This window comes from Bos grunniens, chromosome 6 (genome assembly GCF_055505025.1).
Source record: "Bos grunniens cultivar Pamir isolate PY7600 chromosome 6, Bosgru_T2T1.0, whole genome shotgun sequence".
NCBI classification, from domain to species: domain Eukaryota; kingdom Metazoa; phylum Chordata; class Mammalia; order Artiodactyla; family Bovidae; genus Bos; species Bos grunniens.
Window position 1 is genome coordinate 3,132,313 of NC_141170.1, and position 13,251 is coordinate 3,145,563.

Consider the following 13,251-nt stretch of genomic DNA (forward strand, 5'->3'; position numbering starts at 1 on the left):
GGAAATCCGTCACGATAGTGCTGGTTCCCACTTGTAAAGCCTCTGCTGGGTGCCAGGCCCCTCCTGAGCTGTTTCACTAAGCCCCTGACTGTTGGCTCCCCCAGAGGCAGACGTTAGTCCCAGTTCACGTTAGGAAATGGAATGGGGACGGGTCCAGTCACTCTCCCGAGGCCACACAGTCAGGAAGCAGGGCTGGGAAGGCAGGTCCTCTGAATTCCAAAATGCTTTCCCCTGTCAATAGCTTGTTCTGCAGGCTAAGGATTCAGAGGTGAGTTCTCTCTGGAAGAACGGTTTGTGCCTGTAATACTTGGAGTATATCCTGACTCTTGGCAGGGGAACCAGGAAGGGCAGTGGTAACATAGAGTTGTCATCTGATCAGCCTTCAGATACTAGGCCTTCGTGCTAAGATGGTAACTGGATAGAGGGTTACTCAACGTTCAGAGAGAGGGGAGCCAAGAAACGAGGCTGAGTCAAGCTTAACCCAGCCCCTTGCTGGGGGCGGGGTGTGGGCACCAGCCACCAGGCTCCTTCCAGGCCCGCGGACGCTGCGCAAGCTTTCATCCTAGAAGCCATCCTGTGTCTTCCTCAAGGTCATCCCATGTCTTTGACTTTGACTCTGCTAAAGAAGTAGACGCCTTTGGAGAACAATTGAGTTTTTCCCAAAGCCTTTCTTAAAGAGGGAGAAAGGCTCTGATGCATTGTCATGAGCCAGCTAGCGGTCACTTAGTGCTGGAACAAGTCATAAGGCAACAAGTCAGGTCTTTGGTTAGTAGTCCAGTAGAGTTCCCCCGTGCCTGACTGTGGGGTTGAACGTTTTGCTCTGTGAACTGTGGATGTGGCCCTCCCTCTGTGGTCACCCAGGGCAGCCCCTCTCAGGAGCCTGCCTTGACCCCTGACTCCTGACCAGGAGGCTCCCCGGCTGTCTGCCTGCCTGCCTACCCGTCTGTCTAGCTGTTGTGTTTGGGGGAGACAGTCAAACCCACATCAGTGGATTCCCAACATAGCACAGCTTTCTGGAAGGGTGGTGGCAGGGAATATGGACAAAGCAGGGGTGGGGCCAGGCAGGGTGGGGCTGGGGGGTGGGTTTGTGAAAGAGATGCCCTCCCTGGACCTAACTGGAAGGAGCTTACAGAGAAACAGCCAGAGGAGGACTGTGCTCAGTCTTGACCAAAAGCTGTTTGGACAGTGACCCAGACAGCATCGTGGACCGGGTGGGCCCGAGTCCCCACCTGGATGTCTGCAGGGCTCAAGGTTGCAGCAGTGGGTGCCGGCTGCTGTGGCTTTTTGGGCCCAGGGCACGAGGGGCGGCTGGCTCGGGGCCCAGGGCCTCCAGCTCCCGTCTCGCCCTCGTTGTCCTGCTATACCTCTTCGGCAGGATCAGAACCTCAGTGGCGATGATGACAGGCCACCACGATGGCAGCAGCAATGGCTCCAGAAGTCTCGTACACAGAGTCTTCTCCCCTGGTGGTCATGGTCCGTGGGAATAAGGTGGTACACCCCGCTGTCCCCCCTGCAGGGGATGGCTGTGGTCATCTTGACCCACTGCTCAGGGGAGCCCTGCACACCAGCTGCCTCCACGAGCACCACTGCCACAACGCTTCTTTTTCTTTCATTAAAAAAGACATTTTAAATTGAGGTTAATCCATTTACAGTGTTTTATTGTTACAGCCATGTTAGTTTCCGTGTATGACACAGTGGTTCAAAATTATAGATTATCCTCCATTTAAAGTTATTCAATGTCGTGGGCTTCCTAGATAGCTCAGCTGGTAAAGAATCCACCCACAATGCAGGACACCTGGGTTCGATTCCTGGGTCAGGAAGATCCGCTGGAGAAGGGATAGGCTGCCCACCCCAGGATTCTTGGACTTCCCTGGTGGCTCAGCTGGTAAAGAATCCGCCTGCAAATGAGGGAGACCTGGGTTCGATCCTGGGTTGTGAAGATCCCCTGGAGAAGGGAAAGGATACCCGCTCCAGTATTCTGGCCCGGAGATTCCCGTGGACTTATGTATAGTCCATGGGGTCTTGAAGAGTCAGACACGACTGAGCGACTTTCACAAAGTTATTATAAAACATTGGCTCTGTGCCCTGTGCTGTGCGGTGTCTCTCTGTAGTCTGTGTACTTTCTATGGAGCAGCGTGTACCCGAGGGCATACTTTACTGCAGGGATGTTGTATCTTATGAGATTGACAGTCTCCAGTTATTGTGGGAAACGTTATATATACATCAGTTCAGTTCAGTCGCTCAGTCGTGTCCAACTCTTTGCACCCCATGAACTGCAGCATGCCATGCCTTCCTGTCCATCAGTAACTCCCGGAGTCTGCCCAAACCCATGTCCATCGAGTCAGTGATGCCATCCAACCATCTCATCCTCTTCCATCCCCTTCTCCTCCGGCCCTCAATCTTTCCCAGCATCAGGGCCCTTTCAAATGAGTCAGCTCTTTGCATCAGGTGGCCAAAGTATTGTAGTTTCAGCTTCAACATCAGTCCTTCCAATGAACACCCAGGACTGATCTCTTTTAGGAGTGCTTGGATCTCCTTGCAGTCTAAGGGATTCTCAAGAGTCTTCTCCAACACCACAGTTCAAAAGCATCAATTCTTCAGCACTCAGCTTTCTTCACAGTCCAACTCTCACATCCATATGTGACCACTGGAAAAACCATAGCCTTGACTAGACAAACTTTTGTTAGCAAAGTAATGTCTTTGCTTTTGAATATGCTGTCTAGGTTGGTCATAACTTTGCTTCCAAGGAGTAAATGTCTTTTAATTGCATGGCTGCAATCAGTATCTGCAGTGATTTTGGAGCCCAGAAAAATAAAGTCTGACACTGTGTCCACTGTTTCCCCATCTGTTTGCCATGAAGTGATGGGACCAGATGCCATGATCTTCGTTTTCTGAATGTTGAGCTTTAAGCCAACTTTTTCACTCTCCTCTTTCACTTTCATCAAGAGGCTCTTTAAGTCTTCTTCACTTTCTGCCATAAGGGTGGTGTCATCTGCATATCTGAGGTTATTGATATTTCTCCCGGCAATCTTGATTCCAGCTTGTGCTTCCTCCAGCCCAGCGTTTCTCATGATGTACTCTGCATATAAGTTAAATATATGTGCATTGATACAATTAAATATGTTTGAGAGGAGGATACAGTTACCTAATTCTGCTTTTGACTTTAGTGAGGATCCTGTCCTTGGTTCCGGAGGTTAGCATGAAGTCTGTAAGGACTTTGTTATTTCTTTGTAGATGAACTGAAAACCAGCATCCGCAGTAGTTTTCTGCTTGATTCCTTAAAAATCAGTGACTGGTTTTTAAAATTCGGTCTCTATCTTTTTAAAACTATTGTCTACCTTATAAGGGTTTTAAAAATAATTTTTATCTTTTTATTATTTTTTTCTTTTTTTTTTTAGCTGTCTGCACTGTTTGCCCTTAATTCCCCAACCAGGGATATAACCCATGCCCTGTCCCGTGAGAGCGTAGCGTCCCAGCATTGTACCCCCAGGGAATTCCCAAGATTTTTTAAGAGTTTTTATCTGAATCTTTACTGAGCCTTATTGTTTGTCACTAGCATTCTATTTCATTTTAATTATCAGGATTATAAAGTTCAAGGAAGATAACTAACTGTTCCGCTGAAGTCAACAAAAACTAGCAATTCATACAAATAGCTAAACTCCAAACAGTACAAATTCAGTGCTGCTTTAATGCAGGTTTTTTCCCAGCCTTGGTGCTTTTGACATTGGGAACAGGTTAACTCCACACTGCGGGGCTGTCCTGTGCCCTGTGAGGTGTGGGCGGTGTTGCCGGCCTTCACCCAGTAGCTTCTGTGGTAACCCCACTTGTGACAGCCAGAAACGCTGGCTGATGGCCCTTGGTCGGGAGGGGAGGGTGATGGAGTCGGGCCTGGTTGGGAATCACCAAGGGTCTCTGAGAAGGACGTTGCATCCCGTCCGCAGAAAGGTCACGCAGTGAGGACTGACCGGCTAGCCATCTCTGTATGTTTCAGTAACTGTCTTTGTTGGCAGCTCATTTGGGGCTTCCCTGGTAGCTCAGTTGGTAAAGAATCTGCCTGCAATGCAGGAGACCCCGGTTTGATTCTTGGGTCAGGAAGATCCATTGGAGAAGGGAAAGGCTACCCACTCCAGTATTCTTGGGCTTCCCTGGTGGCCTAGCTGGTAAAGAATCCGCCTGCAGTGTGGGAGACCTGGGTTCAGTCCCTGGGTTGGAAAGATCCCCTGGCAAAGGGAAAGGTTACCCACACCAGTATTCTGGCCTGGAGAATTCCATGGACTGATTAGTCCATGGGGTTGCAAAGAGTTGGGCATCATTGAGCGACTTTCACCTTTGGGGCAGCGGAAATTTACAAAAATAATCCGCACACACATGTGCACGGCCCTTTTGTCGTTGCCTTAACACCCAGCGGAAAGTCCTGCATCTAAAGTGTGAATAGGAGGTGCCTGGTGTCCTGACACACACTGACCAGTGTCCTGGGGCCCCGGTGACCAACCACAGTACCACAGGCTAGGGGCCCAGTCAAGGTGGCAGAAAGGCCACACGCTGCCCAGAGGCTGCAAGGGAGGGTCCCTCCTGCCTCTGCCAGCTTCCGCTGACCCCCGATGCTGCGCTGTGGCCAATTCCGACCAGTCCCCACCTCCGTCCGCCCGTGGCCCCCTCTCCCCATGTCTTCTCCTCCTCTGACCCTCGGAGGACGCGGGCCATGGGATTCAGGCCCCTGCGGGTAACTAGGGCGGTCTCCCCTCCAGATCCTCAGTCAGTATCTGCAAGGACCCTGCCTCCCAACAGGGCCATGTTTCAGGAGGTCAGTTTAACCCACAGCAGCTGCACGCAGGGACCCTATGGCTTGGTCGCAGGGTGGGGGTCTTGGACCTTTTCATCTGCTTTTCCATGTGGCCCTCACTGCTGCCGTCTGTCTTTTTTTTTTTTTGTGGTCTGTGCAGATTCGGGACCCGAAGACCCTTCTTCCCATGCCGGGGGTGATGGTCGGCGACATTGGGAAGAAGCTGGGGCAGAACGGCCTGGACAACGGGTGAGTCCAGCCCTTGAACTTGATGGTCGCTCCTCTGGGGCCCATACTGCAAGGCTGCCCACTCAGCATTGCCCACCCTGGAGCCCACTGGGCCCCTCAGTGCCACCCCGCGCCCTGCAAGATGCGCCGCACCTCCACACGCAGGACCCTGTTGGGAAGGGCGGATTCTGCTCCAAGCCCAGCCTCAGGAGCTGTTAAGTGGCCCTGCGTGCTGAGCAGCAAACTTGTCCCTGGCAGGTGGCCACTCCAGCTCTCAGCCCAGAATCAGGGGCTGAGCCCCTGGGTCCTCAGCCCGAGACCCCGGCGTGCTCCCCTGGACTGGAGCTCAGGCACTCAGCCCACGCCCACACCGTTCTGTGGGTGAAGCTGGGGTCTGGGTAGTGGAGGCAGTGTGGTGTGAGATGAGACCTGGGCCTGGGGAGCTGGAGGGGGCAGGTGGGCAGGACAGCCACGTTAGGAGGGGCCTTGCAGCCTCCAGGAGGGATTCTCCGGCTCACTCAGGGCACAGATTTGGGAGTGAGACGGTTTGGGTTCAGATCCCGGGTCCAGCCCTGTCTCTTGGTCTGAACTTCGGCAGCTTTCCCAGCCTGTCCCCTCGCCTGTCTGCTCGTCGGCGATGTCCCCACGGTGGGCCCCTCACATAGCCCTGCCTGGGGGCTGGGCGTGTCTCCCCAGCTGTGAGCCACCCGTCGGTGCCCCCTCACCTGAGCGTTCGGGCAGGACTCACCTGCCGTCTCCCAGAAATTCTGGCTGAGACGCTTGGCGCCCCTCTGTTCTCCTGAGATGCTTCCCATGTGGGGAAGCAGAGCTGGGAGGTTCCTTAGTCCTGTATCTCACACTGCATCTTAGGAACGTCTGTGTACCTGCCGCTTTGCAGGGAGAAGCATGCCCGGCCGTAGTTGGAACCCTCTGGTTACGCTGACTTTGGTCGTTTTGAATATAAATCAGGAGGCAGAAAAATAAATAAATAAATAAATCAGGAGGCAGGTCTTCTCTGAGACAGAAGCCGGAGTAGGCGGTCGGCCTCCCAGCACCCGGAGGGTCCTTTCCGCTGTCCCTCCCCATAAGTTGGGGAGCTGGTGGCCTGTAGAGTGTCTCAAATCTCTGCTCAGACCCTCAGAACAGGTGAGGCCCCAGCCTGTGCCCGAGAAGGGGAGAACCATCAATTTTTTTACTCTGTAGCTTGAGGAGAAGACGGCAGGACGTTGTTAAAAAGCAAAACCAGGCCTGCACACGCACAAGCCTCCTAACTAATAGCCGTCGAGAGTTCTGAGTGCCCCTCTTGCTGGCCTGTGAGAAGACCTGTTAGTTACCTGGTGGGGAGGGGGCGTAGTTCCGTCCATCGTGGCTTGGTGCGGGTGCGTGGGGCCCCTGGTCCTCTGGGCAGTCGGCGGCATCGCAGGGGCCATGAGAGCGCTGCGGGTGGAAGGCCCTGTCGCCTTTTTAGGTCTGCGTGCCCTAGCATGGGGCCCAGAAAGCTTGTGTGTGACGGCTATGTCTATGCTGGGTCTGCGAGCCCACGTGCAGCCTGGAGGCTGGTGACCCTCCAGCCGTGAACAAGTGCTACCGGGTCACTGCAGTCTGCGGACGGCATCAGGCGGGCTCACGAGTTCCCAGTCCTCATACGTTTTGGTTTTTACAAGTTAGAACCTTTAACTTTGTTTTGGGACATCAGTGAAAGGCTCTGCACTTGGTTCCCCCCTCCAGTCAGCTCCTGTTTTAAAGACTGAGTACTGTGTCTAACTACAACGCCCCGCCCAGGAGACACAGTCACGCCAACATAGCAAAAAAAAGTGCAAGTGTTAGTTGCTCAGTCGGGTCCGACTCTTTGCGACCCCATGGCCTGTAGCTCACCAGGCTCCTCTGTCCATGGGATTCTCCAGGCAAGAATACTGGAGTGGGTCGCTGTGCCGTCGTCCAGGGGATCTTCCCGACCCAGGGACTGAGCTCTGGTGTCCCACACTACAGGCAGAAGCTTCTCTGGGCCACTAAGGCCCTCCTGCAAGTAAGCGTGTCCCGTGGGGGGAGCACAGCTCTTGTAAGTCTCCGCCGTGCCAGCCTGGGGAACCGCCAGGGGGCAGCATGGTGACCACCCTGAAGCCAGGCCCAGAGTGGCCCCCGAGATCAGAGGCACTGTTCTGAGGGGATGCTCGATGGACGGGACGTGGAAGCAGCCTCACTAGGTCCCTGAGCCTTTGAAGGTTCTGTAGTGCCTGGGGCCCCTCCGCCCCCTGTCCCAGGCTGGGGCTCGGATAGGGGCCAGGGGCCCGCCTTGCTGGACATGCCGCTGTCCCTGCTGGTCGCGGGGCACATGCCCAGCAGAGGGCGCCCGGGATGGATTTGAGTCCCTGCTTCCCCCACTTGCCTGCTGCCTGCAGGGCAGTGTTGTGATGGAGTGACTTTTTGTCCAGAGACCTCTTGTATTTTAAAAAAACCAGTAACAATTTGTAAGTAGATCACAGGAGCACCTGAGTCTGCAGGAAGGCTGTTTAGAAATCATCGAAGTGAAATTTGCTCATTTGTGTCCGACTCTTTGCAACCTCATGGACTATAGAGTCCATGGTGATTCTCCAGGCCAGAATACTGGAGTGGGTAGCCTTTCTCTTCTCCGGGGGATCTTCCCAACCCAGAGATCGAACCCAGGTCTCCAGCATTGCAGGTGGATTCTTTTTTTTTTTTTTTTTTAATTTATTTACTTATTTTAGTTGGAGGCTAATTACAATATTGTGGTTTTTGCTACACATTGACATGAATCAGCCATGGGTGTACATGTGTCCCCCATCCTGAACCCCACCCATCTCCCTCCCTATCCCATCCCTCTGGGTCGTCCCAGTGCACCGGCTTTGAGTGCCCTGTTTCCATGCATCGAACTTGGACTGGCAATCTATTTCGCATATGGTAATATATATGTTTCAATGCTATTCTCTCAAATCATCCCACCCTCCCCTTCTCCCACAGAGTCCAAAAGTCTGTTCTTTACATCTGTGTCTCTTTTGCGATCTTGCATGTAGGGTCATCATTACCCTCTTTCTAAATTCCATAGATATGCGTTAATATACTGTATTGGTGTTTCTCTTTCTGGCTTACTTCACTCTGTATAACAGGCTCCAGTTTCATCCGCATCATTACAACTGACTCAAATGCAGGTGGCTTCTTTACCAGCTGAGCCACAACAGAAGCCCAAGAATACTGGAGGGGGTAGCCTATCCCTTCGCCAGGGGATCTTCCCGACCCAGGAACCGAACTGGGGTCTCCCGCATTGCAGGCGGATTCTTTACCAGCTGAGCCACCAGGCAAGCCCGTCTAGAAATCAGAGGCAGGTGTAAATTACGTGGATTACTTTTAGTCAAATAACTCTGAAAGCAAGATAGTAAAGAGCCCTCGGGTGAGCTGTTGAGCCTCACCTTCAAGATGGGCTGCAGGCATCCTCGCGCCTGCTCAGTGGCCCCTTGGGAAGCGTCTGGTGGTGGGCGGGGCGGAGGTGTGTGCTGAGACCTGCTGGGTGTCTTTGGTCCCAGGTGGGGCTGGGAAGGAGCAAGGAAATTGTTAGGACCTGACGTGGGGGGCCCAGGAGGGAAGGGGTGCAGGGCCGGGAGCCAGACACACTGCCTGTTCACATCCCCGTGTCACACCCGGTGCCCCCCAGCACACGTAGGCGCACACACACACACACCTGTGTCCTCCACGGACCCGGGATTCTGGCCTGCAGGCCGGGCGGCATTCACTGTCGGTGACTCAGAAAAGAATGTGTGAAATTCTGATTTCGGTTAAACCCCAAGCGACTACTTTTCCAAGTATAAATACGTTTTCAGCTTGGTTCCGTCCCCTGTGTGGCAGGGGCGGGTGAAGATTTTCCACTCCTTAAAAAGGGTGCTCCATGTCTACAGCAGCATACTTGGAAGAGCATCCCGCGGCCTTCCAGTCACGGGCTGGACCACACGGGGGGCGTCGGCACCCCCGCTTTCAGACGCTCAGACCTGACCTGTGTTTTGTACACCGGAGGGAGACCCCTGGCCTGGACGCTGGTGGAGGCCTCGAGGCCTGACGTGCAGAATCCTAGTCGATTCCGAGGCATCTGGGAGCGGCCTCCAGTTGCCCCTCCCCTGGGCCTCGACTCTTCCCCAGTGGCACCGGCTGTGTCAGCCCCAGGCTGTCCCTGGACTTGGGGGTCCGTGCAGACTGTACCAGCTCCCAGGGGACGAAGTCTCACTCCTGGCTGGCTCATCCATGGCCCTGTCTGCTCGGTTCCGGGCACACGCCCCTTATTATAACAGGATGGCTTAGCTCCCATTGAGAGGCAGGATGACTCAGCGAGCGACGTGGACGGGACCACCCGGTGCTTGTCACGGGGAGGGGCGGGGAGGCATGGCAGGCCTCTCAGAGGAGGTGGCAGTGCTCAGAGGAGCCACCTGCCAGTCTGGAGAGGGCGTGGCCAGCTTGAAGGTTGCAGGCAGATGCTACATAGTGGGGAGCCTCGAGGAGCAGGCAGTCGTCCCGTCGGAGGGCTTACTGCATCCTCCTGCGGGTTTCAATTCTGCTGGTCCCTGGGATCCAGAGTTCTCGTGCCAGGCGTGACCATTCAGAGCTGAAGTGTGCCGAGGCCTCTGCCCCTGTGTGCAGGACAGGGGGCGGTGGAGGGGGGACAAGGTGGGGTTTGGAGAGACCAAGGCGGAGACTGTTGAGGAAATCAGAAGAGGCACAGACCGTGAGGACGCTGGGTCGGAGGTGGAGGTGAGCGTGCTGACTCTGGACGGTGGTGGGTGCCGAGCGCGGCCTGGGGATCCGGGGAGGGGCCGGGGGTGAGCTGGGGACGAGGAGCCGTCCCCCTTCTCTGAAGGGCGCTGCTGTCCCTCACAGAGCTGCTTCCTGTGGTTTAGTAAGAAAGGTTCCACATGGCGCTGAAAATGCTTAGAAACCCGATAAGGCTCTATGCTTGAGTGCCTTAAGTCGTGTCCACTTTAGTCACATCCAGCTTTTTGTGACGCCGTGGACTGCAGCCCGCCAGGCTCCTTGGTCCATGGGATTCTCCAGGCAAGAATACTGCAGTGGGTAGCCATGCCCTCCTCCAGGGGATCTTCCCAACCCAGGGATCAAGCCTGTGTCTTTTATGAGTCCTGTATTGGGCTTCCCTTGTGGCTCACCTGGTAAAGAACCCACCTGCAATGGGTTGGGTTCGATAAAGAATCTGCCCGCAATGCGGAAGACCTGGGTTCGATTCCTGGGTTGGGAAGATCCCCTGGAGAAGGGAAAGGCTACCCACTCCAGTATCACCGCCTGGAGAATTCCATGGACTGTACAGTCCATGGGGTTGTAAAGAGTTGGACATGACTGAGTGACTTTCACTTCACAGTGGTCAATGATGCTAAGTATATTTGGGCTTCCCATGTGGCTCAGCTGGTAAAGAACCCACCTGCAATGTAGGAGACCTGGGTTCGATCCCTGGGTTGGGAAGATCCCCTGGAGAAGGGAAAGGCTACCCACTCCAGTCTTCTGGCCTGGAGAATTCCATGGCGTCCATAGGATCGCAAAGAGTCCAGCACGAATGAGTGACTTTCAATTTCCTAGATCACTCTGGGCTCCCCTGGTGGCTCAGAGGTAAAGCATCCGCCTGCAGTGCGGGAGACCTGAGTTCGATCCCTGGGTCGGGAAGATCCCCTGGAGAAGGAAATGGCAATGCACTCCAGTATTCTTACCTGAAGAATCCCATGGACGGAGAAGCCTGGTAGGCCACAGTCCATGGGGTTGCGGAGTCGGACATGACTGAGTGGCTTCACTTTCTTGGAGGCACGTTCTTTCCCACTCACGCCACTTGGGAAGCCCTCGGTGCTCTAGCAACTGTTGACATCGATGGTTTGGGGTTTTTGTTTGGCAGTTTCTGCACCACCTGGTACTTTGTACAGCCTTGTCCCCGGACTCCTGTGAGTTAGAGTTTCCTTCCCGACAACCATAGAAAACACCTTTGATCACTGACACATGCGCACGATCCCTGGGGATGTGTGGGCAGGCGTGTTCTCCAGCTGCTCAGGGGGGCTGACCCCTGCGTCTGGAGCCCCGATGGGACGGCTCGTCCTCCTGCTTGACTTGGGAGGTCTGAGGCCCAGTTTGCTGGCCCTGTCGCCCCATGTGGGAGACTCTGGTGCGGGGTCCAAGTGTAAGAGTCAGAGATCCTCACGTTTAGGAAGAAGGTCCGCGTTTCCTGCTGGGACCTCATCTGGGCTTGTCCGGCCACTTCGAGGGCATTCCCTCCCAGCGTAGGAGGAGCCTGTGTGCAGCCCTGAGGCCTGAGCCTGGGGGGCAGTGGGGGGCGGGGTCTCCAACATTACCAATAGATGGCGACCGATTTGTTTCACGCAGAACCCACCACTGGCACCACATCTTTTGTTTAAGCTTTCTCTGGGCAGGCTAGGCTGTCCAGTGGTTAGGACTCCACGTTCTCACTGCTGAAGGCCTGGTGGGTTCAACCCCTGGTCCAGGAAGTAAGATCACTCAAGCCACGCAGTGCAGCAAACAGCAGCAACAACAAACGCAAAAACAAAGCAGTGAATAAAGCCCGCTTTCACAGGTGGGAGGGTGTGCTGAGATGCCCCGTCTCCCACGGTCTTCCCTCCTGCGTCTGCTCTCGGGGTTTTCCAGTCTCTAGGGGATTACTTCCCCTTCTGAGCTGTCCCCTGCTTTGATTTGACCAGGTTTCGGGAGTGGGAGGTGAGCCCCAGGGCCGTCCCCGCGGTTTAACCAGAAGCTGTGTCCCCACACAGGTTCGCCATGTTCCACAAGGTCAGGATTCCCCGCCAGGACCTGCTGAACCGCTCAGGAGACGTCACCCCTGAGGGCGCCTACGTCACCCACGTCAAGGTACCGGAGCCTCCAGGGCAGGGGGTGTCTGTGGGTGAGGAAGCCGTCCCCTCCAGGTCCGCAGGACATGCACCCCGCCGTGGGGGAAGGAGAGTTGCCAGGGGAGCCAGAGGCCTATGCGAACCTCTCCAGGATCAGGTTCTGGAGCCTCCACCAAGGAAGGGGGTGCCTGGGTCCACCACACCCCTGGGGGCCCAGGAATGACATCCCCCCTCCCCAGTCCTCACCAGCCCCCTGGGGTTACAGATGGGGAGGCTGCCCCTACCAGCGCTGTCCCCCACAGCAGGGAGAGGAAAGGGTTGCTGGGCCGGGCACCCACGGGGCGACCATGTCCTCCGCATCTGGGACTTAACCTTGCCCGGAAGTTCACTGAGGGTGGACATGTAGGGGCCTGGCCCTGGGCCCTTTCCAGGCCTGGCAAGGTCAGGGTGGCTGAGCCCTCCCGGTCCTGAACCCACAGCCAGGATGACCCAATGCCACACGTAGGCTGCTTGGAGCCGAGAGCAGGGCTTCAACAAATGTGTCAAGTGCCTTCCGATCAGGAGAGAGGCTGGAGGTGACAGAGGAGGCCATTCAGAAAAGGAAACAGTGATATGAAACCCAGGAGTACGGAGGTAGATGAGAGAACCCGGCGGAGGGGGTCGATCCAGCAGGGTTGAATATCAGTGAAGCAAGCGGCATGTGGGGATGGAGAGAGCCCAGAGACGGTTTGTAGAAACAGCGGAGACAGAGGTCTCTAAATTACAGAAGGAAGACTGCCTCGACTCGGGGGGCCCCACACAGTGGGTCAGGGGCTGTTTCCCCAGGCTCACTGTCGAGAAATACCAGAATCTCAGAGAGAAGACCCTGAGCCCCCCCGGGACAGGAGGCAGAGCAGCTCCCATGGGATCCAAGCCCCTTTACCTCCGATTTTCCCCGCACGGCGCTGCCCGAAAGCAGTCAGGGAAAGGACGTTTCTTACCACGGATGGAAAACGACTGTACACGTGCTTTTTCCAAGCACAGCTAAGACGCCACTCGTGCGCGAGAACACAGGAAATATTCATGGCCAGGGGCCTGGAAGGCGGCCGCACAAACACCAGAGAGGACATCGTTTTGGAAGAAAAGCCTGAATAATAAAATAAATGAAGCGGGAGAAGCAGCAGGGGTGAGGGAGGCGCACGTGATCGCGTCACTTGGCAAGACTGTCGGCCGATGTACCCGAGCGCCGCCCCTGGGCCTGGAAGCCGAGCTGCTGCTGGGGACCGTGGTAAGCACCTTGGAACTTACAACAGACTGGAAACAGAGGCACACAGGCAGTTACCTAGTTTTACACCCTGGTGCTGGGAAAGATTGAGGGCAGGAGGAGAAGGGGCCGATGGAGGATGA

General features: G+C 55.3%; 1 protein-coding gene across 19 annotated transcripts in view; it reads left to right on the plus strand.

Moving 5' to 3' along the window:
* The window catches only part of ACOX3 (acyl-CoA oxidase 3, pristanoyl), a 49,320-nt gene that overhangs the window by 12,435 nt on the left and 23,634 nt on the right, over positions 1 to 13,251 (plus strand). For all 19 annotated transcript variants that reach the window (XR_015166067.1, XR_015166060.1, XR_015166061.1 and 16 more), the window contains exons 7-8: positions 4,944 to 5,032; positions 11,788 to 11,884. Coding sequence is in view for 7 of the 19 variants with exons in the window: in XM_086407426.1 (XP_086263552.1) it covers positions 4,944 to 5,032; positions 11,788 to 11,884 (186 nt within the window). In the remaining 12 variants the exon portion in view is untranslated. The remainder of the gene's footprint in view (positions 1 to 4,943; positions 5,033 to 11,787; positions 11,885 to 13,251) is intronic.